The sequence below is a fragment of the Lagopus muta genome, chromosome 7, assembly GCF_023343835.1.
Source record: "Lagopus muta isolate bLagMut1 chromosome 7, bLagMut1 primary, whole genome shotgun sequence".
Classification (NCBI taxonomy): Eukaryota; Metazoa; Chordata; class Aves; order Galliformes; family Phasianidae; genus Lagopus; species Lagopus muta.
In genome coordinates, this window is record NC_064439.1 from 50,918,650 (window position 1) to 50,944,251 (window position 25,602).

A 25,602-nucleotide genomic window follows, 5' to 3' on the forward strand; every position below is an offset into this window, starting at 1 on the left:
TTGCTGGCATTGCACTAAAAAAATAGTATATGAATGTATTGCAATACTGATTAGTAGTTCTTTTACTCGTGCTGATCAGATCAATAATATCTTTCCATATTAAAACTAAGGTGTAGGATGTATAAATGGAAATTTGCATTTCCATTTCAAGAAAGGCAAATATATCTGTATCATCTCACTGAAATTCCATAGACTTTTCCTCAAGATGTAAGCACTGAAGATAGGGGCACTGGGTTAATACATTAATGACTTTGGAGCAGATTGCTAACGCTTAAACAAGTCTCTCAGTCAGACTTCCTCTAACATTCTATTTGAAGTAATTTTTGATGGATAGATATTGGTGAAAGTAGTGACAGAAAAAGAAGCCTTTATTCTGGGAAGTTGGATTCTAATTTAAATTTAACTATTATTCTACCAAGAGACCACATCTTTATGTAAACTTCTCCTTCTGCCAGACAGAAAAAAGAAAAGGCACATTTTTTTCAGGAAATGGCTCACATCTTATGAGATGCATAGGATATTAAAAAAAATGTGCTTTGAACAAGATACAGAAGCTGCAAAAACAAGCGTGTTTGCATTGGTGGGCTACTGTATTTGTGAATACAATATTTTTCTATCTTTTTAAATGAATAATGCTAATGTGATTTCTCAAAAGAAAACAGTGAGAATTTAAGAAGATATATTTTGTACAATTCAAAGAGGCTTTCTTTTGCTGAAAAGTGGTACTGATAAAGGCTATTTCCATTTAAGTAATTACAAAGGGGAATCTCAAAATATATTGCATGCTGTCTTACATTTAAATCACAGTTTGGAGAACAAACATAATTTGACAAATTCTAATAGCACATGTGAAGGAAGTAATAGCAGTAAATAATAAAATAAATTCAAAATCATAGTTGTTTACGATTCATGTGAAGAAGTAAACAAGAATATTGTATTTGTTTATATAAAGTTGTTACCTGCTTCACTCACAGCTCTTGTGGAATCAAATGCTTTTCAGCAGTATTAGGAACAACTGTCCCAACATGAACAAGAAAACACTCAATAAAAAGCAGTTTAGAAGCATTGTACACTGCAAAAATATTCATCTGTCTGGTTTCAGAATAAATAAGGCCTAGAAAATATCTTCATGCTTATGTGTTCTAAGTTCATCAACATCTGTTACTCCACTAGAAAAAGAATTGGTAGAGAAGTGGCAGTCTCAAAAATAACATATTCTTTCAAGTTTCAGGAATAGAAATGGCTGAATAAAAGAAATACGTTACTATTGGTACATCCACTGAACAAAGGATTGCAGTACTTTTAAGGAATGCATAAGAATCCATGAAGAAAAGGAGTGTAAGCCTTGATGAGATAGAATAAAGCTTCATTAATGTTGCTGATCATGGATTTAGATTACTTATTTCCATGCATTCGCTCCTGGGCTCTTAGGTGTATTACTATCTGAACAGCATACCAGAAGAAAGGCTAAAATCAGACTGGGAATGAGGGGCTTTTTTTCACCCAGAAACCTGGCCTCCAATAAAAACCTTATCTCATTTTCCTGTTCCATCAAAACAACGCAGTGTGGACCCTCTCTTCTTTGCTGACTAGCTGTCCATGGCAGATGGAAAGTGTTCATTAGAGCCTACATGAACTCCAAGGGGTTCTGCTACAACTTGCACTTGAGCTGAGGAATGTCACACGCTGGGCTAAGTCCTATTGTACTCTAACTCCGCTAAAGCCAATGGTCTTTCCTCAGAGATGAAGATGGTCCCCCAAATTTAGGCAGAGATGAGAGAAGACATCACTTAAGGGAGCAGAGATGTGGCCAAAATGAAATCTGAAACCATGAGGTACTTTTCTTGTTTCAGTTTATCTCTTGGCCTAGAAAGAATTCTGTAGTTAGGATATCCATGCCCTTATCTAAGCTGGATAATATATGCACAGGAAAACATGCTTCCAGCCTGTGCGGCTTTCTCTTTCTCCTTTCTGTTACCTCTATCTCACTGTAACTAATCTCCCCATTGGGGAAAAACAAAACAAAACAAAACAAAAAACAAAAACAAACAGAGAAACCCAACAGTCTTCATTTCTTTCTTTTTTGCCTCAACTGAAACCATCCTTTTCCTATGAAAAAAATAATTAATTAATTAATGCTTTATTGGGTCTCAGAAGGGTTATACGTGTTCATAATTAACTGATATGTATCTGATACCTGGCTCTTGCCTAAGCATACTTGGGGCCATCAGCTGAAAGTGCAGGCAGAGTTGGCCTTTAGGGACCACAGTGCCTACAGTGACAAGATCCCAGATTCCTCTCCTAACTTTACTTCCTGCCTTCATGTTTCCAAAGTCCTGCAAGAATTTGTGCCAGCAGCATCAGCACAGGGCACTCACATTCAGCACAGCTGTTCAGATTCATTTGGTGCCTCTAGATGGATCAGGCTGGTTTCTGCATGAGGTATCATCAAGTACTGTGTGACCCCAGAAGACTGCTACTTAGATCACGAAACACAGAAAATAGGGGTGGAAAGGGAGTTAGTGTTAAAGCTGTATGTCAGGGTAGAGACCTGAAAATAAATGATGCTTATGTCCTTATCAAACTTCCACGCAGGGTAACATTTTTGAAGTGATTCCCAACTTTGTGTTTGTTGGTCATGACAACGTGAGCTGACTTATCTTAGATGATAGCTGATACACAATGTGTCTTTATAGCACAGGTTAAATAAAGTGGAACTTTCCAGCTCATCAGATGTTATAGAGATTTGTGTGTACCACTCAAAAGTTACTTCACCAAGCCTTTATCGTTGGGCAAAGTGATGGCTGTCATATCTTCTTAAATATCTTCTAGCAAATTCAGTTTGAGATGTATTCATCCGAAAAATGCACCTCACAGCTTTGGACTGAATGGCATCAAGTAGAGATAAACAAATGTCTCAATGGAAATATCAGAATCAGTGGTCATTTAGGTAAAATGTGCACAGGCTGCCTGTGAGTGCACAATGTAATGCAGTGTGTGGGAGGTCCTTAGTCTACAGGCACTTGTTATATACAGTGTATAGAGGATGTATGATGGCTGCCTGGAAAGTTATGTGTACTATTTTATTATGGTGGCCCTCGACATCAGAGGCAGATGGTGGTAGGGCAGTTGAGGTTGAACCTTTCCACCAACGTTCTGTTGCATTTTGTTGCCATGTCACAGATGGCAGCAGAGAGGCAGACTGACTATATAGCATCTGACATGGAACTACGATTCTGTGATTCTGTGATTCTGTGAACTGCATTTTGAAACAAAAGTGTGGAATTTAATTCCTTCATGTGAAAAAAATGACATTCATTGACACTTACTGAACTTTATGGAGACCAAACAGTGGATTTGAACACAACAAGGTGGTGGGCAGTGTATTTCAGCAGTAGCAACAGCGGCATGGAAGACAAGCCGTGTTGCACATGGCCATGCGGATTTTTATGAGCACAACATGCAGGCTCTTGTTCATCACTGCTGAAAATGCATAGCTAATGGTGGTGATTCTGCTAGAAAAATAAATAAATAAAAAAATAAAAAAGCAGAGAATTTGCTCTGTCAAATAGTGGTACTGTACTCTTTATCTGTTGTACTTCCATGGAAATAAATAGGTGTGACCCATGTATGATTAACATGGGCCAGCTGGAAGCCTCTGCAAACTGCCTGAAAGTTGACTAAACAGAAAAAATACTCACCTGATAATATTTTGCTGAGCCACCTGGCATCAGGAGGTGGCAAGTTCCTTCAAGTCTGTGATGAGGAAGTGCTGAATGAAGGAGCTGTGCCTTGCAAGGACATGCTAATCATCTCTGTATAGCCAGCCCACAAAAAGACCTCCCTTCAGAAATGCTGTTGGTAAAGGTCTGTTATTCAGATGGCAACAGGAGGTCCCTCTTCATACCCTTTCATATCCTCCCAAGGGATATGCTAGTTCTTCTGCAACACTAAGATACTTGAATGTGAAGAACAGCTGTTCATCCCTGAGGCAGTGCCAGGACTAGCTGTGGTAAGGGTGGGAATGGGCTTGGGAAAGGAGCTTCCAAGCACCTCAACAAGTTGTCCGTGAAATAAACATCCATGACGTAACTACACTGGCTGTGTATTACGGGGCTCAGTGCACCTGACAGTGCTCAAGGCAGTTCCTGAGATTTTCTTGAGAAGGTGGCCAGGGCTGTTGGTAACTAATTGAGTACATGAAAGATGACGATGGGGACATAGCCTCTCCGATAAGCCAAAGGCACATTCCATAATCATGTGGGTGCAAAGCCCATTCACATAGATCCTGTTCCCTATCCATAAGTTGGCATAGCCCCCTTCCTCCTACTCTTCCTCAGGGCCCCTGTGTGCGGCTGTGCATTTCTGGCCTCCCAATACTTGAATTCCAGGAGCTGCCTTCCTCTGTTCTGCCCAGTCCCCACCACACCACTCACATCATGGCAGCAACCATCAGAAGAGGAGTGGCAGCAGGGACAGGGAGGTGATTGTCCCTCTCTACTCTGCCTGGTTGGATGCCTGGTCTGCTTAGGTTGGATGTCAGGGGGAAATTCTTCACAGAGAGAGTGGTGAGGTGCTGGAACAGGCTGCCCAGAGAGGCTGTGGATGCCCTGTCCATCCCTGGAGGTGTTCAAGGCCAGGTTGGATGGGGAGCTGGGCAGCCTGGGCTGGTATTAAATGTGGAGGTTGATGGCCCTGCATGTGGCAGGGGGTTGGAGATTCATGATCCTTGAGGTCCCTTCCAACCCTGGCATTCTGTGATTCTGTTGTTCAGTGACCGCAGCCCCCAGCCGCTTTCGCTAACACGCAGGACACAGCCTCCACCTGTGCAGGGGCTGATCTCCTCCGAGAAGCGCGTCGCTGTTATGTGCTTCACAGACTCCACCGCCGTAACCCCACGGCCCATCCGCCCACGGCAGAGATAGGGTCGAGCAGCCGGACAGCGGGGCGGCGCCGTGATGGGCACCGCCTCTCCCCGCCCTCAGCCGCCGCGGCGACGCCGGCCCTCTTTGTACCGCCGGCCGGTCAGCACGCTGTTTGCCGCCTCGCTTCTCCGCAGCGCTGCCCGCCCGGCTTCGACCGCGGCCGGGAGCCGCCTCTGGGTGGAGGCGCGGGTCGGCCCGCCCCTGCCCGTGTTCTGCTGCGGGGCTTCCCCGTTTCCTGCCCCGCCGGTCCCAGGGCTTGCCGGCCCTGCCCCTGTGCCGCCCGTTCGGCTTGCTGTCCTTCCGCGCGGTGCTCGCGTTCCCGAGCCGCCGGCTGCGTCCTCCCCGGCGGCGGGCATGGCGCCGTTGACCGCGCCCGTACGCGTCTGAGGCGGCGGGGGTGGCGAGGACGAGGCGAGATGAGGCGCCTGCAGCCCGGAGCCGCGTTGCTGCTGTCGCTGCTATGGGAGGTGAGGCTCCGAGACCCCGCGGCCGCCGGGGCGCGGTGCGGCGGGCACGAAGGAGGCATCGCGCGCCTGTTCGCGGCGCGGGACTGGAGGCCGAGGCGGGAGGCGCCGGCAGCCCTCGAGGAGCCCGCGGGGCCGGGGGTCGGGCCGTGACCTGAGGGCTCTGGACCCTTCGAGAGGAGCTGCGGGCGCCCGAAGGGGAAGTGCGCGGCCGGCTACCGAGCTGCTCTGTGGTCCTCAGTGCCAGCATTGAGCTTTGCGGTCCTCTTTGCGCGGAGCCTGGTTACTCGAGTTTTTAATTCTGATTTTAATGGACTCTTTTGTGGTGGTGTGTTTTGGGTTTTTTTTTCTCCTTTTAATCTAGAATGTTTGTTTTGCCGTCTGTGTTTGTGGATTAGTGTTATGTGTCTATTTTCGGAAGCTTAAGGTAGGCTTTTAGATAAGATGTAAGTAAGAAATCATGACTTAAAACGGTTGAAGTTGTGTTCTGCAGGACAAGAACACTCAGAAACTGAGCACTGCGAGTTCAGATAACTGATAAGAGACATTTGGCTGCTCCCAAGGGTGTCTGGCATTTGAAACTTCTGCTGCACTCTGTGCTCACTTCCACACTGGCTGTTAACTGAAATTGCATTGCTGTTTGTTGGTTTTTTTTCAAATCCATTTGCGGCTTCCACATGGTCTTAGTTAATATTTAACGCAGCATGAGCTGAGATGTATGCTTTTAACTGAACGTTTTGCAGAAGGCTTTGATTGTCGTACGGATAGTTGGGGAGGAAGATGCATAGCCATTCAGAGCAGTTCGCAGTAGTTTACTGGTAGTTGAAGTTCTCCTCATTAAGGGACTTAAAATGCTTGTTGTAAGGTGAAGATGCTCTTTCTGTCCATGCGTTTTCTGAACCAGGAGTTCTCCTTATATCAGTAAAGAGAGTGAGCTCCAGTTGGATGTGTGTTCACTGATGAAGACACATGCAAGCTCAGGAATGTGGAGTGCTTCCCTGTGACTTCCAGGCTGAGCTCGGTCATTAAGTAGCTGTGCTGCACTGCTCTGGGGAATCATGTCTTGTATGCTGTGAAGTCTGTGAAAGGAGAGAAAATGGGAAAGACGGGCTGGGGAGCCTGCATCAGCTGCTGAGTTATTGCACTGAGGCAGTTCTTGTTGGAGCAGGATTTACACATAAGGAATTCCTGGTTCCTGATCCTTTGAGAGCTTGGAATATACTGATTACAGGACCACTTGGAGGGCTGTATTGCTAGTAAAGAGTGATTAATTCAGAGTTTTAACAAGAATTTTCTACCTTTGTCTTTTACAGCACTTTTTTTTCTTTCCCAACCCCACAATAAAGAAAACCCTTGCTTTTCTAACCTGAGTATTGATGCTGAGAAGATGAGAAGACATGCTGTTAGGAGAGAGAAGCTATAGATGCCATAAGCTTTGCTCACAGTTTAGTCGCTGACTTACTGAACATGTGAGCTGAATCAAGGAACTTTTAAAGATGGATTACTTGATAGGTATTTTTGGCTCTTGCTGGAGAGAATGAATGCTGCTAAGTATTCATCCATCTTTCTTCTGCAAACTGTTTCAAGCTACCTGGAGGTAGCAGTGTGTTATTAAGTAGAGTTGCCTGGAACACCCTTTTTCATCAGGAGCCTGGGGTTCTGGTGGAATGTTGTGCATTCAGTGTTTACCAGGATACGTATTCAGCTGGTAGTCCTGCTCTCTGGTGCAGCTCATGGTTGCCCTGGCAGGACTGCGTTTGTCTCAGTTCTGTACGAGTCCATGGCTCTCAGTTCTTTGGAATAATTTGAGGAGTGCCTTAAAGTATGTCAGTTTGGCAGTCTGGGCTGTATAACAAGATTTTCTGCTTTTATTTCTTCAGACATCTCAAGGCTTGTACACATTTGGCTTTAATGGGTAGCACTGCCTTTTGGATAGGAAACAAAAAAATAGCCTCTGCCTGTATGATTCAATGAGGTTGTTATCAGCCTCCATGTGTGCACAGCAGTATCTCCTGCTGAGTTGTTCGTCAGGATGGTGCCTTTTTCTCTCCTGCAGCTGCGGGTGTGCTGGGCTGCGAGTGGGTGTCTGATGCTGAACTCATGGATGGAAGTGCAGAACTGAGCTGCACAAGTTGCAGCCTTCACCAGGACACTGCACATAGCACGGTGGTAATCAAGGATGTGGAGGTAGTTGTGCCAAGAACAGCCCCGATGGTGGCTTGCTGGGTAGCCTTGCTTCACAAAGCTGTCATGTAACTTTAAGTGCATAAGCTTCTGGTTGGCTGTTGCATCCAAAGTGGCCTAGGAACTGGTAAAAGCCTGAACTTTTTTTATTAAGCCAGTTTTTATTTTTAGTCAAGCTTTTTAGTGCTCTACTTGAAGAAATACCCATGGAAGCTGTTGTAAATGGTATATAATGTCTGCTGGAGAAATTTAAATGTGGCAATACACCATTTAGATGACCTCTTCTGGAAATACTGGAAGTGGGATTTTGGCACACAGTTTCTCCTTATTAGCAATTACTACATGTATGCTGATAGAAGTATTGATAATTGGTTGGCTGGGAAAAAGTATGATCAGTGTAGTTGTCTTCTTGTTAGTTTACCAGATGGAAGATGCTGCGAAAGAGTCAAGGTTGGTTTTTGTTTTTATTTTTTGAATGAGGAATGGATGTAACGTGAACAGCAAAATGCTTTAAATAAAATTCAAACACTTCTGACAGTCTGTCCTGCAAGATTTATTTAAATAAAAGCAAAGTTGGTTAGTTTCTTCCCAACTGGGTAAGCACTGTCTCTTTATTATCTTTGTAAGTGGAGTTCAACGGGGCAGATTCTAGCATATAAAGTTAAGCTAGAATCTCTGCCCACCAGTGAGGGAGCAAGCACAGTAAATGACTAAGAATGCAAATCTTAAAGAAAAAGACCAAAAGTGCACCAACTTCTGATGGTAGCAGGCATAGGTAGGGCTCAAGGAGTTGTGAGCATCCTTTCACAACAGCACTCCAGGTTCTGATGCTGTTTTAGCAGCTGACTGTTGGCATTTTCCTTTATGTTACAGGAGTGTGTGTGCACTCCCAGGTTATCTCTACAATGTTCCTCTCTGTGAAAGCCCCCTGATGTTGTCCTATTGATGGAGTGCTGAAGTTTAGCTACTCTGGGCTTTGCATCACTGAGTGGTGAGAAGAAAAGTCCCATCCTTTGCCTGTAATACCAAAGGGCAGTACCAGAATTCCTACAAAGGAGGATGTGTCCACTTACTCTCTGCTCCTTATTAGTTTTAGTTACAAAAGGGCTTATCAAGATTAGGGAACTTTTTCATTTTTCTGACTGTCTTGCAGCCCATTGGAAAGGACCTATTGCTTTGCTGAGTGGAGGCAGGAATTAATTTACATAGGATTTGTCATTCCCTGATCCAGGCGGTGCTGGCAAGCCTTCCCTGTCTCTTGTCAGCAGTGAGCTGAGCTGTGACTGCCAGGCAGGAGGACTGAGCCTGCATGGTTTTCTCACTTCGCTCCTGCTGATGAGGATTCATGTTCAGTGCAGGAAGGGAGAGGTGGCTGCATGCTGTTTGCATTCCTTAGGGGAATTCATGAATAATTGTGCAGTGGGTTCTTTGATGTTTTTCATCTTTTCCCCCTCATCAGGAAAAGCATCTATAAGACCTGTTGACTTTATTTTTTCCAACAGTCAAAAATGTTCAGCACCTTCTGTCATGCTCTTTCTACAAAAGAAAAACCCTTTGACCCTTTTGATCTGAGTACTCCCACTCAGCTAGCTCAGGTGTCTGTAAGGATGCCTTCAACTTGATCAAAGTATGCCTTTAGAATTAAGCTGCTCTTTTGGAATTTAGCTAGAGTGAACTGGCGGGGGGGAGGGGAAGGCCCCAAGGAACACTTGCTTTGGTTTATTGCAGAATTATTTTGGCTTACTCCAAATGGAAGAGGCTTAGGAAAAGCTGGAAAAAATATGCCCTAATACAAGTTTGCCCTGCTCAATTGTGTAGGTTGAGTCTATGAACAGGAACACAGTAATGCTTGAGCTTATACTATTGCATTAAAAAAAAATTCTGATTTCTTGCTAAAACGAGATGCATTTCTAATCTGTTGTGATTTAAAGTAATATCCATTTAAATAAAACATACAGAAAACCTCCATGCAATTGCCATCCTTGTGTGTGAAAATGTGTCATCGTTTTGTGTCCTTAAGTGTACCTTTTTCCAGTTCTTGTGTTTTGCTGAAATCTTTGTTGTTGTAATCTCTTTATAGTTTATTGTGGTAAATAAAAACTTTATTCTGAGTAGAAAGAGGCGAAACCGTTCTAAAACCATGTTTTTTTCTTTGCTTGAGTAGTGCCTTTTGGGCAACAAATACTAGCTTTATCAAAAGGTGAGGGCATGATCCAGAATTGGGGGATGTTAAAAGAGCCCTGCAAAGCGAGGGACAGGACAGAGTCTCAAGCTTTTATTGCTTTCTTGACACTTGTAAAGTACTACAAAAAAAACCAAGTTTTTTTATTTTTATTTTTTGAGAACGACGTGTCTTGACAGCTTTCTTGCATATTAAGTGGAAAAGTTTGCACTCTGAAGTTAAAAATGTATTTCTTTCTCAAATGTGTTTTCAGCTCTGTGCTGAATGAGTGTTAACTAAACCCGAGTTTTAAATAACATGATGAAAAATCTTCTCCTCTTTCCCTGTGACTCAACTGTCAGTCTGGCAGATTTGGGGAAGCAAGAGAAATGAGGAAAAAGTGTTTTTTTTTTTTTCTTCTATATCTGATCTAATGCTGTGTGCTTCTAGCTCCTGTGCTAGCTGCCTGCTTCTTCAGGTCTCTTTATTGTGCAATGGCAGATGAACTGGATTGGCCCTCATCAGCAGTGGGAAACAGCCACCAAGAAAAAGCTGAGGGGAAAAAAAGCAAAGGAAGGAGTTTCCTTTGCTTCTAGAGAGGTTGGTACAGCAGCATCATCGCCAAACTTGCTGAAAGAGGAGAGAGGGAATACATGGCTGGGAGCAAGGCTGCCCATTTTGGTAGTATGCTTATTTCTGTATGTTAGATGTCACCTTTGGTCAGAGTTACCTGCATTCATAATGATCTGTAAGGAGCAGAAAACAGTGGATCTTCTATGTGCACAGCTTAAAGGGAGAACTAGCGGAGTCTTTTTTATTTTCCATTGAAAGATGCTATTAGTTGAGACAAGCTTTTCTAGAAGCTATTCTTTTGTTTTCCCACGCTACTTGCCAAGTGTCTGTTGGAGCAGAAACGCTCAACGCTGAGCTGATGATCTTCCTGACCTTTCTTTTTCTGAGGGGCAGGCAAGGGGTTGTGGCTGGAGAGTATTTTCCCAGAGCATCAGCACAGCCAGGGCTGTACATCTCGAGTCCAGCTGGCGGGTGCTGGCCTGCCCAGCCTTCCTTCAGTGTTCCTCTTTTGCCTTAGCTGGCATTTGTTCTGAGGGTGAATCCTTCCTTCTCAGTTAGAGTGGTGTTAGAGATTATGATCACCAAGCATGCAGATCATATCTGCACAAGTCTTATGTTCAAGTACACTAGGTTAAAGCAAGCACATCTATCACACCTTTGCGACTCTCTACTGAAGTATATTTCCTGTCTGCATTATTATTCAGAGAAGGAAGAACCAGAGAACTCTGAAATGAAATTACTGCGTGAAAGGGCAGACCAAAGATCATGGGCAACATGCATTTCAACACTCTGCCCTACCGAAGGCCTTCCACCCTGATGTAAGAGAAGTATGTAGGTTGCTCCAGAAGTAACGCCGTGTATTTATTTGCGTGGAAACTACAACAGATGTAAAGACCACTATAAAACTCAGCTACAAAACACTATTTTTTCAGCATAGTGCTGACTCTTAGCAATGCCTTTTTTACCAGCAATGAGCAAGAGTCTTCATGCCATGCTCGTAAAAAAATCTGCACAGCTGTGGTGACCCACTGTTATCTATGATTCTGTGATTCTCTACTGCTGAAATGCACCACCCACTGCCTCGTTGGGCTCACATCCACTGTTTTCTCTCCGTAAACATCCAGGAGGGGATCCATAAATATCAGTGGGTGCCGTATTTTCCTCAAGGAGAAATTCAGTGACACACCTTTGGTTCAGATGCCCCTTTTCAGCAGTCTGTCACATGGTAAGAAAGTTCAATGGAATATTGGTGGGAAGATTCAACCTCTACTGCTGTTACCACCAACATCTGCCTCTGATGTCATGGGCCAACATAATAAAATAGGAGGCTTTACTTTCAGAGCAGTCTTTGTATTTTGTTGGGTCCTCATTGTCTTCTTGGCATTCCACTGCAGCATGACCCAAAGATGGTTGCTGCTTTTGCAGGCCTGCTCTGCTGAGCTTGGGGTTGCCAGCAGTGTGGATGGAATGATAGGCTTTTGCTACCATGCAGCTGAGAGCTCTTAGGGTACCTGTGATACAGGAACTTCGTCAGGATATGTTTGCTAGCAAAAGGAAAAAAAAAAAATTAAACAAAAAAATACAAAGAGCTGTAGTAGCAAAAGCATGCTTGTCTTATGTTGTTTCGAACTTGTTTTGCTGCCATGGTTGTCATTTTACTTAAATGATGAGTGTAGGTAGGCCAACAAAATTCTCTTGCGTATGCCGACCTGCACCTATTTCTACTTTTGTGATAGGAGAGCATCCTTACCTAAGCAGAAATGTTTAATTGTTATGCCACAGTGGTTTTAGTACAATCCATTTAGTGCTTGTACTGCACAGTGACTACAGTGCAAGAATGACAGCACAATAAAGCAGGCAGCATAATCATCTCCACAGAGTAATTGTCCAGGTGTGACTCGTTTTGCTTTTTAATATGTTATTAGATTTATTAGTGGATAGAAAAAAATATTAATATGGTCTGCAAATTCCTGCTGGCTTTTCTGTGATATTTCTATGCATGGAAAGTCAGCAAGGTGCCTCTTGGTGCTGTGGGTAGCATAAAGCATGCTTTTATCTGTTGATAGAAAAACCGGGTAGGGATGAGTCAAGCAAGTGTTTTCTTTCATTTGCACTCCTTGGGGGAAAGATGTATTGCTCATCGCTGCAGATAATTATCTCAATACTGGTGTGAGTGAGATCCAGAAATTCACTGTTGGCTCTCCTACAATTTGAATTCCCAGCTCAGAGCTGCACTTCCCCGCTACATTTGGAGCCTGAAGTTCAAACCAGTACAGGGAAGATTTAAAATTCTTCCTGCATCTGTTCAGTGCTATAAAGCTTGTCAGAATTTCAGTTCAGAACAGAGGAGAATACTTCTGCTCTGAAAATCCTGCTTTCAGGGAGGAGAGAGATGTGCAAAGTCTTATATCCACTTTTACATGGCTGGCTTTTCTTTTCAAGGCTGGCATAAGCTGTTTCTATCCTGAGCGCTGCCTTGTTGATTGCAAATAAATATCCTTTGAAAGAACAGGGATTTCCCATGGTTAGGGGTGTAGCAGTGCTGAGGACACCTATCCATGCTGTGCTTTCAGCAGTGCTGTCTTGTCAGACGCAAACCTGTATCAGCAGGGTCTATTGTGCGTGACCTTTGGCCTGCTAATTGAGTAAGGCAGCTCGTTTCTCCCATTTATGCTGAAGGAATTGCATGTATAGGATTGGCTTAAACCTCCTCAGAACTGGGTCATCCTTTGTGTTAAGATGGCATAAGATGACAATCACATGCTTCATTTATCGGTGTGGCTGGAATGATGGCTCTCTCCATTCCCAAACTGGTATCTGTGTCCCTGCAGGAACTGGAGGCACCTTGTGCTGCACTGAGACCAGGGTTTTACTTTGTGTTGCAGGGGATGATCTGCAATTCCACTAGGGAAACCAGCAAGCAGAGGTAGCAGTGAGGAGCCTAATAGTCAAATACTACTAGTTGCATAACTTGAGAAAGTGCTGTAGGGAGAGAGCTTTGGATCTGAGTGTCATTCGAAGGAGGTAGGCTGAGATCAAATCTGTTGGTTTTTTTCTTCAACTGCAGCAATCCACAGCTATAATTAAACTTCAGTTTAATGCCCAGCACCGATTATGGAAATGGTAAATATTCTAGGACTTGGCGGTGAAATCTGAGGATCTCAGATCTTGCATTTTAAGAAACATCCTGCACTTTCATCATCCAGGATTTACACTGTCCTTTTCTTTTCCTGAGGATAGCACTTCATGCTGGTTTCTTAAAACACTGGGCAAAAATGATAAGATTAGGTTTTATATCCTATACATGACAACAGTCTATGTAGATGTCTGCTGTTAACTAGAAGGCATCAAGTGAGATCTTGAAAACAAATTGGTAGATTCACTGGAGTGTACCTCAGACCTTTGAAGAGGTAAGTTTTCCGGAGTGCCTACATTGACTCACGTAGGGTCTTCAAGAATAAGCAGGAGTCGGTCTCTGCTGTGGCTTTGCCTGGTTCTTTGCTGCACACAGGAACTGCAGGCACGGCTGTGGTGTAAATCCAAGGGCATTTGGATTAAGTTTATTCTAATTCTGCAGTAATCTTGACCTCCTGTTTTCATTGAAGCCCTAATCCCGGGCCCTATCTAAAGCCCATTTAAAGTCAGCAGGGACGCCCCACTTGATCTCAGCAAGTGCTGGTCCAGCTGCTTGGAGGCCGCTCTGCACCTTGTGAAATTCCACTGACTCTGGCACCTCAACACACTGAGATGCAGGTTGTCCCCGCTCCCTCTGCTTTCTGGATGCTTCTGTCTTCCCCAGGCCAAAAGCACGTGTCTGTACAGTGCTGTCTCCAGGAAGCCTGGTTGCCTCAAGTTGGATCTTGCCTTTGCCCCTCATGCACCTTAGGCGGCCATAAGTCTGATGTGCTGCTCGCATTCAGGAAAGGGGTTATTTTGGCTGACTTGTGTTGCGTAAGTGAAGCGCCTCATAGTGATTATATAAAAGATTATGTAACCCACTAATTCTGTAATCCCTTCTCTGGTGAGCCTCAGAATGTGTATATCTCCTTGATGGCTGGCCACAGTAACGAAGTGCACTAAGCCGCATGCTGGGCAGCGTGCAGGCTTAGTGACATGCGTGCTGCTCCAGCAATGCCCCTCCACAACTTTTCTCTTTTCCCTTTAGCTCTGTGCCTCCTGCTCTTGAGGTACAGAGAAGTTTCAAAGCTGTTTGAATAGCGAGTTGCTCTTAGCTCTTCAGTAAACCCATACAGTGCTGCTAGCTGTCAGGTGCATGGTTAAGATGACAGGCAGAGCAGCTGGTGGTACAGGGAACATGTGTTGTTTCTCAGTGAAACTTTTTACTCTTTCCTTCTTCCCAGGGTGTCTCACATACCCCACAAGAGATATCTAGGCTGGACCATTCTCAGGGTGCTGGCAGCAGCAAGAAGCCTGCCAGGCTGCTCTGAGACAGCGGAGGAAATCGTGTGTGCTCCAGCTCAGCTGCTGCCTGCCTCTCACTGCCCGGTCTGTCCCTGTCCACTGCCCTGGCGGAGCAGAGCAGGATGTGACTCACGAAAAGCAGATGCAGCCAGGGCTGGGGAGAGCTCATGTAGTGCTAAGTGCGATCTTTGGGGGAAAAAAAAAAAATCTGGGGAGAAACTATATGCTGTTCTTAAATTCTCTCAGCCCTGAGGTAGCTGTGTGGGGACAAGCCAAGGATAGCTCAGGAGGAGGCGAGAGGCTGGCAAGGAAAGGAAACAAGCAAAAGGAGTTTTCTTAGCATCAGTGATTCATCTCGGTGCATGAATCCCAGCCCCTGAACTGCTGCCATGGATCCTAGTTTAACTGCTGGAGTCTGGGCAGCTGCCTGTTTTATTTCTGGCTTCCCCTACTCCTCTTTTTGTATGTATTTTTTTTTCGTTTGCCTCTTATACACTGTCCTGACCGCATTGTTGTCACCCTTTCTCGTTGCTCCAGCCAGTGTCCTCTCTACCTCCAATTACCTTATAGGTGCTGAATCTCATGCTGCCTGAAGCTCAAGATGTTTATCTTCAAGCTGCCACGTAAGCTCTGATTCCATTTCCCCCTCCTCCTCCCAGGATTGTTCTGGACATTTGTTCTGCTTCTCTTGGCATTGGTTTCCTTCTCCCTTTGTGCATTATTGATTTAATGACTGCCACCAATGCTGTTTGCAGATGTTTCTACTTCCCTGGCTGCTGAACACTCGTCTCCTTTTAATATTCTTCCCTTTAACATTTTATCTGCTCTCCCCACCTCTCTCTTTTCTAGGATTTCTTTTGTCCCTGCAATTCAGCCCTGGCATATTCACATCCTGCGTGGATTGTGCTTCTTCCATTATTTCTTTCCTTTGTGTGCAGAGGTCTGTTCCTGAGTCCGTACCATCTGCACTTATGAGTGTGCCGTAAATCAATTTTTAATATATCTATAAATATGTAAATACATTTTTACTGTATTGCAATTATCTGTTTGATACAGGTAGAGAATAATATTCCTTTTTGCTTTCACATTTTACCAAATATTTCTTTTTCCCCAGCTTATTTTGCTGTTAGAGTAGAGACTTGAGGGTTCCATTTGATGTTTACCCCTAGAGTTTTCTTAATAGCACATGTGACCCCTCGGTACGGAGGACTGCCCCATGTACAGATCCCTTTTCCTTCATATTTGTTCCTCCTCTTTTTAGTAGGATACTGCTGCTGAAGTATACAACTTCTGCTGTCAAGGCAAAAGAGTATTAGGGGAATGTTTTTAATAGACACAATGTGGATGGGAGCTAGGAAGAGGACACTGTGTACAGCTAATAAGCTTCCTGCGACCCACTGCAAAGAACACAACAGACCTGCAGATGTTTTGCTTTGGTCTGGGAATGAGTCATGGGTGATATGAAAATACTGTAGTATGTCAATTCACAGAATTTTAATGGATTTATCTTCTCAGCCTCAAACATCTCATCTGAGCAGAGGTGTGAGTTCAGGTGGAGGTTTTAGTGCAAGAGCATGAAAAGGTGTGGAAAAGCTGTTGTAAGAGACTGTGTAACATGAAAACTGTTTAATATGCATCTATGCTGACACAGTAAGAATAATCCCAATGGAACTGATATGCAAACGGCCAGTAGTGAAAAGAGGGACGACAGAATTCACCCACTGTATTGACCTGCCCTGTGAACCTGGGGTTGATGCAAATTCCATAGCATCTGTGAGATATGTCTGTAAACTCCTACCTAGGATCAAAGAGTAGCATGATGTTCTTGTTACAGATGGATGCAAGGACTTAAGTATAGAAATACAGTGCAAACAGGTACCAGTGCAGTTTTTTCATCTGTAGCGAAGGCCGTGTTCAGTCTTTTCTTGGTAAATTGTCTACATTGCCAATGTCACATATAGAGTGTATAATGTTGTTAACTACAGAAGGTGCGTTGTGTTACTTTGCAGTCTGGGATTCCAGATGCAGCTTTGATAGCACAGATTGCTGGTCCCCAACAGGAAACCTGCAACAGAGCTCATCGTGTTGAATTTGGTGGCTGTGGTGGGGGCAGGACAATTGGTTACATGTTTTGGAGTTTTAGCTCCGGTCTTAGTTGGTGATATGCTAACTTCTAGGACAATAGGCTTCTTAAGAAAATTCAGTTAAATAGAGTTCCAAATGCAAGTCCTCTGAAGATGAAAATTAGTGGTGCCTGCAAATACCCTGCTGTCTGGAAATGCCTGATGGAACCAAATTAATAATGTGTAAAAGCTTCCTTTTGAAATGTTTCTGTAGCAAGCTTTTAAATAAATCTAGAGAAGCTTGGAAACAGGGATCTGTCATAAAAAGGCTTTCTTCTTCCAAGCAAGAACACTTAAGCATGAAGAAGGAAGGTTATAAAGGAACAATTGTTGCCAGACTTTCTGATGCCTCTTAGGGAAAGCTCCGCAAGCCTTGTTTACAGCAGTAGGAAGGGCACTTGCCATTCCACTATCGCATGTGCAAGTGTTATTCTAGCACCAGTAATGATTCCCTGGACATCTCCTCAAAGGTGACTGTAAGCACTGTGAATGCTTGGGTCTTGGTAATTCCTCCAAATACCTATCTTCCAAATCAAATTGAACCTATTTGTATGTTCTGGATATTCCTTCATGCTGTATTCGAATAGCAGTAATGAAATAAAGAGTAATTTGCACTGTTACGCTTCATGTGTCCCTGACAGTTAGCACTTAGATTTGCATGGGTGTCATGGTTTTGTGATTTTGTTGTTGTTGTTATTCCACATGATAACATCATGTAAAGCAATGGGAGTTAAAGAGTTAATGTTCTGGTTCATTGGATTGCCTTTTTTTTTTGGGTGTTTGGTTCTCAGAGGGGAGGGGAGGAGCGGTGTTTTCCCAGAGGAGTTGGAGTCCAGAGGAAGAAAGGTGGAAGTGCTGGCAGGTCAGCAGTCTCTCTTTGTTCACATCACAGCAGCACATGGTCCCCCTGCAGTCTATAGAGTAATGCATTGGTTTTGGACACTCTCTCTCTCATTTTTGTTTGATTTGTTGGCCTCAATTCCAGTTGTATTGTGTTGTATTATATTATCTTGCATTCTGAGATGATATTTAGTAAAGGAATGTTTTTCCTCAGATTGTTGCCGTTGCTCTGGGTTTTTTTTGTGTTTTCTTTGACCCATCTACTGTCTCCCTACCCATTTCCCTTTTTCCCTCTCCTAGGCTCGGGCCTGTGAGTCCCCTGCCTCATGAGTCACAGGGCTGGGTTGGATTGTCCTGTAAACCCTTGACACATTTTTTTTTCCTTTTTTTTTTCTGGACCTGTGGACCTGCTGTCCCCTGTCATGGACACAGATCTAGAGATAACTGTGACAATGGGAAACCAGAATTTTGCAACCACTGTAGTGACTTTAAGCGTACTTCTCAGGCACCTCTCAGAAGGGATTTCATAGCACTTTAGAAATACACTGTGTCTTGTTCCTGTCACAAGCAGACCAGATGCGTACCCATTGTACAGATGGGTGAGTGGGTGGAAAGGAGTGAAGGTGCCATGTGCAGCATTAGCATCAGAGTTAGGATCTTCCTGTTTTTGACTACAGGTTTCTCAATCCAGTGCATCACACAAAAACTTCTTTGACCTATGTATAGCTACAGAAGGTGATGACAGTGCCTTCTAGTACAATACAAGCACTGTGGAGCAATAGCAGGTAATAAAGAAGAAAAATTAGTTCACCCCTTCAAATGACCTGGGATGGCTCAAGAGACATACAGTCCGTATCCAGAGAGATGCTTCTCTCTTAGCTGCTAACCCTTAAATGAGGTTGAGGAGGGGTGAATTCAGCCTTCACTCCTTCCAGTCGCTCAGATGCACTGCTTGAACCTGAGCTCCCTGAGTTAGCCATGACTTCTCACTTGGTTCAGGCGGTGACCCGACAATTCTGCTGCAACCTCAGAGTAAATGCTTGATTGGGTGAGGTAAGCACATGCTTTGCAATGCAAAATGACAACTGAGTGCTTCCTTTTCAGGGGCATCTAAATGTGAACATTTTTTGATACCCCAGGCTAGACATCTTTGTAGATGGGGTGAATCATTCCTCTTGAACGGTGTGGAAGAAAATTTCTTGCAGTTGACCTCTCTTGCTCATGTGATTACCAAATTGTGACCCTAATGCTTGTCCAATGAATCTTGCTGGTACTGAATCTGACATCAGTAAATGCATCCTGATTCTTATTCTGTGCATTTTTAACCCAGTCGTTTTTTATTATGTATTGGACACCTAACACCAAACTGTACTTGTATTGGGATTGTATTTGTGCTTGTTTTCATGACTTTCTGTTGATGTATCTAGTGTCAGACTATAGTGATGACTAGAACTGGTAAAAGTCTTCACCTGCATCACACCCCTCAGAATCACTGACCAAATGAGGATTTCCGTTCTTATTTTTGTTTGTTCATGGGTTTGTTTTTAATCAAAATGTCCCAGGACTGCAGCAGAGTAGTTTTAGTCAAAATGAAAATAAAAGCATGTTGAAACTTTTCTAGCATTTAAAAAAGCTGATTTTGTTTGTATGTGTCCAAAAGCTAAGGAATTGAAAGCACAGGTTTACAGAAGAGTGGAGCTTTTTTTTCGGAAGAACTCGGTGCTCACCACAGGACTGGAGGCCAGTTCTATTTTCTATATGTCTCAGGATTTTGTGAATGTTTATCACGCATCTCCTGGAGGAGTTCCTATAGGAGGTGGAGTATACTGGAGTTAATCTGCATTAATTGTTGTTGCTATCCCTCTCTGCATGATATGAAATGCAAAGGTAATGTGCCTTAAACCAGATGGAAAGGTCAGTGGTTTAGATGGCCTCTTGAAGAGGGGATGGTACCTGTGTTTGTAGAACTTGCTTCAAGTGGAAGAACATACAAGTTAAAGACTAAAAAAAATAATGTTCATGATGGCTAGGTCTTTTGGCTGCTATTTAACAGCATGGCCTTGATGTCGAAATCGTATGTATGGGGGATTCTACCTGGCTGTGATAGGAAGGAGGCTCAGGTTCCCTGAAGTGCAGGAGACTTGAACACAATTTGACACGTCTCAACAGAAGCTGCTCACAGTTTAGATGGGTCTTGACTGAAATCGGACATCATCACCTCCTCTTTTCCCTTACCTCCAGGCGCTGCAGATCTGTCCTTTGAGATACTTAACAGATGCTAAGAAAACAAAGATTCTGTAAGTTTATTTTAGGAGTGCAAGAAACAAATCATTTCAGATCCAAAAAAACCAGATGTGTGCCTAAGTCCCTAAGATTTCTGTTAGGATTTCAAGGTGGCACCATCTGGAGTTTATGTGTCACTATGTAATTAATTCATAATTCATATGCTGATATGAAATATTTATATCTAATAAAAAAATCAAAAATCTGTCTCCTCCTTTTAAACAAAGAGTGTCTTATATTGCCATTATGAATGCTCTTGCACATTCAGACAATGAGTGTTGGCGGTACTGGAGAGATGTTTCAGATATTCACTCTTCCTCTGCAGTTACTGGAGGTTGGGAAACGTGGTGCAGGTGGGTTGAAAGAAGGCAGCATCCCACCTTAGACCACTATAACGCTGTAATTGTTGTTGTTCTTTTGTTGTTGTTTTTGTTTTTCCCCTGAAATGATTAGAAATAATCCAGTGACAGCAGCTTACCTTTTTCTGGGCTAGCCCAGACTTCCATCATTATGTTTCTGTTTCTCGTGATGGTGCTGTTAAATCAGGATTGATTTAGCACTGATAATGTTTTGTCAGCAGAGGGTATTAAAGGACTCTTTGCAGTGAAACTAATATTAAAAAATGATAAAGTTCCTTGTTCCTTGTACAGTTCCTTGTGCCAGCATATAGGATTGGCACTCGACTGTGTGGTCACCTGCCATGTTCAACCTCAACACTTGCACAAGAGGGCTTGTGCAGGAGCTGTTCTTCCCATTAGAAAAGCTTTGTGTTAAAGTGTATGGCCTGTATCTTGCAAGCACAAACTCACCTTTGTCTGTTTATGGATTTTAAATCTGCAGGATTGTGGGTTATATATTCTTTGATGCAGCTATGGGAAAATCTTAACGTTCAGCAGAGCCATATATGAACTTGGAGAAGGTCTTCTAGTGGGTGTTTATTTCTCAAGTTCTCGATAGGGCTGGAGATCATGTATCTGAAATATGTTGTGTGTTGTATAGGTCTTAGGTAATTAATATTTTATGCTTGTCCCTGAGATATGTAGGAGTGATTAAAAATCATGTGGTGATTATGCTGAATGATTACTATTTCATTTGTATTCTTTGAAATAGGAAATAAAATATGTTACTGCTGTATTGATTTCATTTTAAAGAACTTTGTCAAATCTAGATTTTATCAAGCTACCGTGTCAATAAGTACTTTTACAGCTAATTTCCAGCTGGGACAAGAGGTTTTCATTGAAACTAGTTTCACATCCTAACAACACTAAACACTAAACACTAAACACTAAATTGATGTCTCTCAAACCTTTCGGACTTTTCTTTACACTCTCAGTATTCCTTACAGCTGCCCTTCTCTGTACTCTAAATTCCTACGTGTAAGTGGAAAGCAGAAGTAGGGGTTTGAAGGTGCACGTTGCATTCCTGAAGTGTTGAGAGTTTCAGGAAGAGCTATTAGGGAGAAATATGTTACTGGTGTCTGCTGAAAAGTTGGGATTGCTCCGCTGCTCAAAGTGACTTAAATAAAGCTAACCTAAACTTCTAAGCTCGTAAGGGTAATTGTTGTTACAGTTCCTTGCAAGAAATTGAGCTGGACTGCAGCCTTCAGATTTTAATTTTCTCTGCAAGTGGTTATTGGTGGATAAAGAACTCTTTGGCACAGAGCGGAAGATCCTAAAGGCCTTGAAATGCATTTATTGAGTTGTGCCTCATGAAACTTCATTGCTTTTGATAGGTCTGGACAGGAGATAGGTCTGCACAGTATGTGTTTGTCTCCTGTGCAGATACTGAAAAGCAGGGGACGTAGGCTAGCATGTTTTTCCAAATTCAGTGCTCAGAAATGTGCTTGAGTGTGCCTGTAGGAAGAGAGACACGTTTTAGCCTAAAGGACTGTGGGTACGCTCTGCTGAGAACAGACACTTGGAAAGCACGTAGTGCTTCTCCAGCAAGCTCTCAGTTCTCTTGTGTTGTGAACATCTGAGAGAAGGCTGCTCGTCACTGTGACCATCTTGTTAGAGCTGTTAGAGTAAAAAAAGTGACAGTCTAATACCAGAAAAGTTTTGTTTGATTGTGTTTGGCCAGAAAATCAGGTAGTAAACTCGTCAGCATGGGCGGGATTGCAAAATTGCTGTTTCTGTAATAACATTGATGGTGGTGACATGTTGAGATCTAAATCAAAGTGAAAATATTTGTAGGCTTGCTAGGCTTGTATACTCCCTGTGAGTGCTTGGTATTTGCTGCTGCTATGCTTTGAGGAAGACTTGGGATGTGAACAGAAAGAAGTATGGTGGGTCGTTCCTTGAGGTTGTTCATGTTACGAGATATTCCTGTTCAACTGCTACTTGCATAAACGAGGTAGTCAGAATAAGACTCTTTACAGAGGACTTGTCCTGTTGTTCTGGTCCTTGTTCTCTTTTTCCGAGCCCACTCTAATCTTCAAATAAACCAATGAGGCAACATTAATGTGGCTCAGTAAGGCACATTCAAGTTGCCTTTTTCCTTTCTCATTAAGTCTCGCTTCCATGGTTTTTACTCTCCGTTTGCATCCAACTTTCTTGGTCCTTTTGGTTGTTTTTTTCGTACTTTGATACTCCCTGCTCCCATGTTGTGTAGTGATTGTGCAGTACTGTCCTGGTTCCTGATTATAACTCGTAGATTACACAGTAAGTATTAAATAACAATTATCCTATCATACTTTATGCCAAACTATACTTCTGGTGAATTTATTTCTGCTTTATTTCTCTTTGCAATGTAAGCACATCAAACAGCTGCTTCTCCCAGCAGAAACTCAGGAGGACTGACTTTTCCTCTGTTCTTTTTCCCTTCAGTCCATCCGGATTCCTCCTTAGACCTGGGGAGAGATGCTTAGTGCCTGCACAGTTGTATAACAGGCTGTTGCTTGCTTTTGTGCCCTGAGCAAATAATGATATATCCTAAATGCTTATAAAAACTTTAACACCAGCTTCATTTCATCTTAATAGACTAATAAAAGCAACCAGTGTGTGTGCTGCTGGCTCCAGTACTTCTGCATAAGCCATTAGCAAAACAACATTACTGGCTCTACACAAAGAAAAACAGAGGTGATGAAAATGAGAATTGGCTCCAAGAATAAGTGCCAGTGAATGCAGAGACCTGCTCTTATGTGTGCTGGCTGCTGCGAGCTCTTTGTTTGAGGCTGAGAAGTCAGTGCCTTCTAATAATTTGTTTTATATTCTCTTTTTTTCTTTGTCTTCTGTAAGTATCCTTTGCAACGTTTCCAGCAAAGCTGGCAACTTCCCAGGAGCCTGTGGAGCTTTTCCAATTAAGTTGTATGCACAGAGACCTGGCAGATTTTGCATTTTATACATGAGAGCAGCTGGTCTGGCCTCTGCTTTTCCTCTGCCCCTGTGCAGTTATACCCACATGCCAGGTACAGTGGCTTGTCTTTGAAGGTTATGCATATCCCCACCAGGCACCCAGTTACCTTGCTGATAACATGGAAGGAGGAAAAGAAATGTGCCTATCTCATGGCACCCAGCCCTCAGTCCAGGGCAACAGCAAAAATAGTCCTGGCTATGCACCATTTACCTAATGTTTGCTAAGTGTGCCTATACAGTTGATGTATTGTGTATTCCAAGTACACAGAAACTGTAAAACTACCAATTAACCCTCATTTAATGTAAACCAATGCCATCTGCTTTAAGAAGCAAAAGCACTGCTGATGTGCTGGTACTCACAGATTCCAAATTCAGACATGCTGCCTGCTGGAGTAGCAGTAGCAGAGTAGTAGTAGTAGTATCTGGGTGCTTTCCTACAAATGTTAAAATTCTTATTAGGGAGGTCTAGAGGCTTCAGCTTTGCTGAAACTCTTTTTACATGGCTTGTGATTAGGCCTTGCCTAAGCCTGCTGCAAAGGCAGGATATGGTTTTGAGAGGTTTAATGCCCAGTTCCCTTCATTCTCCTTCCATGCTGAAAATTTAAATTCAGCAAGCAAAGTTAAAAGATGTCATGATTTTTCTTTCCAGGAAAAGCTTTTACATTTCAGACTGTCTGAAGATGTCCACTCAGTACAAGCATTCCCAAAAACAGCTCTTCAGTTGGAGCAATTTGGAAGTGGAGTATCAGCTAGCACAAGACAGGTGCTGGAGGAGAGATGCAGATGATATTGGGGAGGGTGAGGAGGTAGTAAAGGGTAAAACTATCCCCCCCCCCCCCCGAAAAATTTTTTTTTTTAATTTATTGAAGAAAAAATTGTTTTTTAATCATTCAGTATGTTCTAGTTTAGTTGGTTGTGCATTAGGCACAAAGAATGCAATTGAGACTTCTACCTGTTCTCCTACAGCCTTGAAAAGCAGTCAGTGCATTAGAGTAGTCTTCCCTTTTGTCTCCTCGTTCTTACAGAGCTGAGTGAACAGCACATCATCATCTTTCCCTCTCATCCAGGTCTCGTTTGTTTGCAACATTGTGTTTTACTGTCTTTATACAACATCTGCCAGTCATCTATTGCTTATATCCTTAAATTTATATTATTCTGTGTGTCACTTGTGTTCAGCGGTCTCTTCTTTGCAACAATCTTAGAGTTCACAGTCTGGCATCCTGATTCCTTGTGTTTTCTCTCTTTGTTTCTTTTTACTCACCTTTGTAGTTATGGTCTTTTGAAGAATGCTCATCCTTTTCTTTCCTATCTCCTGATGTGTTCAGTGGTTTAAAGGAGGTATTTCTAGCCTATGAAGAATGCCATTACTATGCTAGTTTGCTTTTTATTTTGTTTTACTTGATTTTTATTTTTTTTGAAGAGGCAAGATTTTCTTCTTTTTTTGTAGTGCTGTTCTGAAATAGGACAAGAATTTCCAGTCAATCCTCCTTAGACTCTTGGTGCATTGTAGAATTGTTAATTTCAGTGATCTTTGCCTTTCAGTTGGCAGTCTCACATTAGCCCCACAAACGTATTCCACTTTTGATTTTAAGAGTTTTTCCTGATGTTGCTTCCTTTCCTTTCTTTTAATTTGAATGAACATGCAGAATTGCTCTTTGCCATGATAAAACAGCTGTATGGTGTAGAGTTTTCTTTTTCTCTCCTCCTAGTGGAAGGAGAACATAGTAGGCCCTTAGCTTAGCTGAGTGACACCATAGTTGCAAGCCTTGAAGCTTCTCTGAACACAATTGGCTGGACTGGGATTGAAGTGTGAAGAGCTTACTCCAGCAGGAAGATTTGCAAAGTGTGCTGTGGGTGCCCTGATGGCATATGGGCTAGTTCAGATGGATGCAGAAGCTGTCAGTGTGCATGTGAAGGATCTGCGCACGTCAGTATCATACTGGGTAAGGCCTCATCCTAAAATCTCTGCACTTAGTGGGCTGTTAGAGCTCTGTGATGACCAGGGGCTTCTTTGATCCCTTCCATGCATTACCTTCATATAATCATAGAATAATTAAGGTTGGAAAAGATTAATAAGATCATTTAGTCCAATTGTCTACCCGTCACCACCATGCTCACTAAACCATGTCCTCAGTGCCTATGAAGGTCCAATAAAAATTACTTTCTGACTTTCTGGGGTGTGCTTGGTCTGTCTCAAACATTTGCAGAACCAGGCCATCACCATGACAACCAGTCAGAGGAGGTTATTAGGGAGGTATTGGATCCTGTTCTCTC

At 43.0% G+C, this 25,602-nt stretch overlaps 1 protein-coding gene across 4 annotated transcripts in view; it reads left to right on the plus strand.

Moving 5' to 3' along the window:
* The first annotated feature begins 4,972 nt into the window (after nt 1-4,972).
* VOPP1 (VOPP1 WW domain binding protein) overlaps nt 4,973-25,602 on the plus strand; it is a 62,961-nt gene continuing 42,331 nt past the window's right edge. Inside the window, exon 1 of one of the 4 annotated variants that reach the window (XM_048950510.1) lies at nt 4,973-5,392. In XM_048950510.1, the coding sequence (XP_048806467.1) occupies nt 5,342-5,392 (51 nt within the window). In that variant the 5' untranslated portion in view covers nt 4,973-5,341. The remainder of the gene's footprint in view (nt 5,393-25,602) is intronic. The other 3 variants (XM_048950512.1, XM_048950509.1, XM_048950513.1) reach the window with 3 other exon arrangements.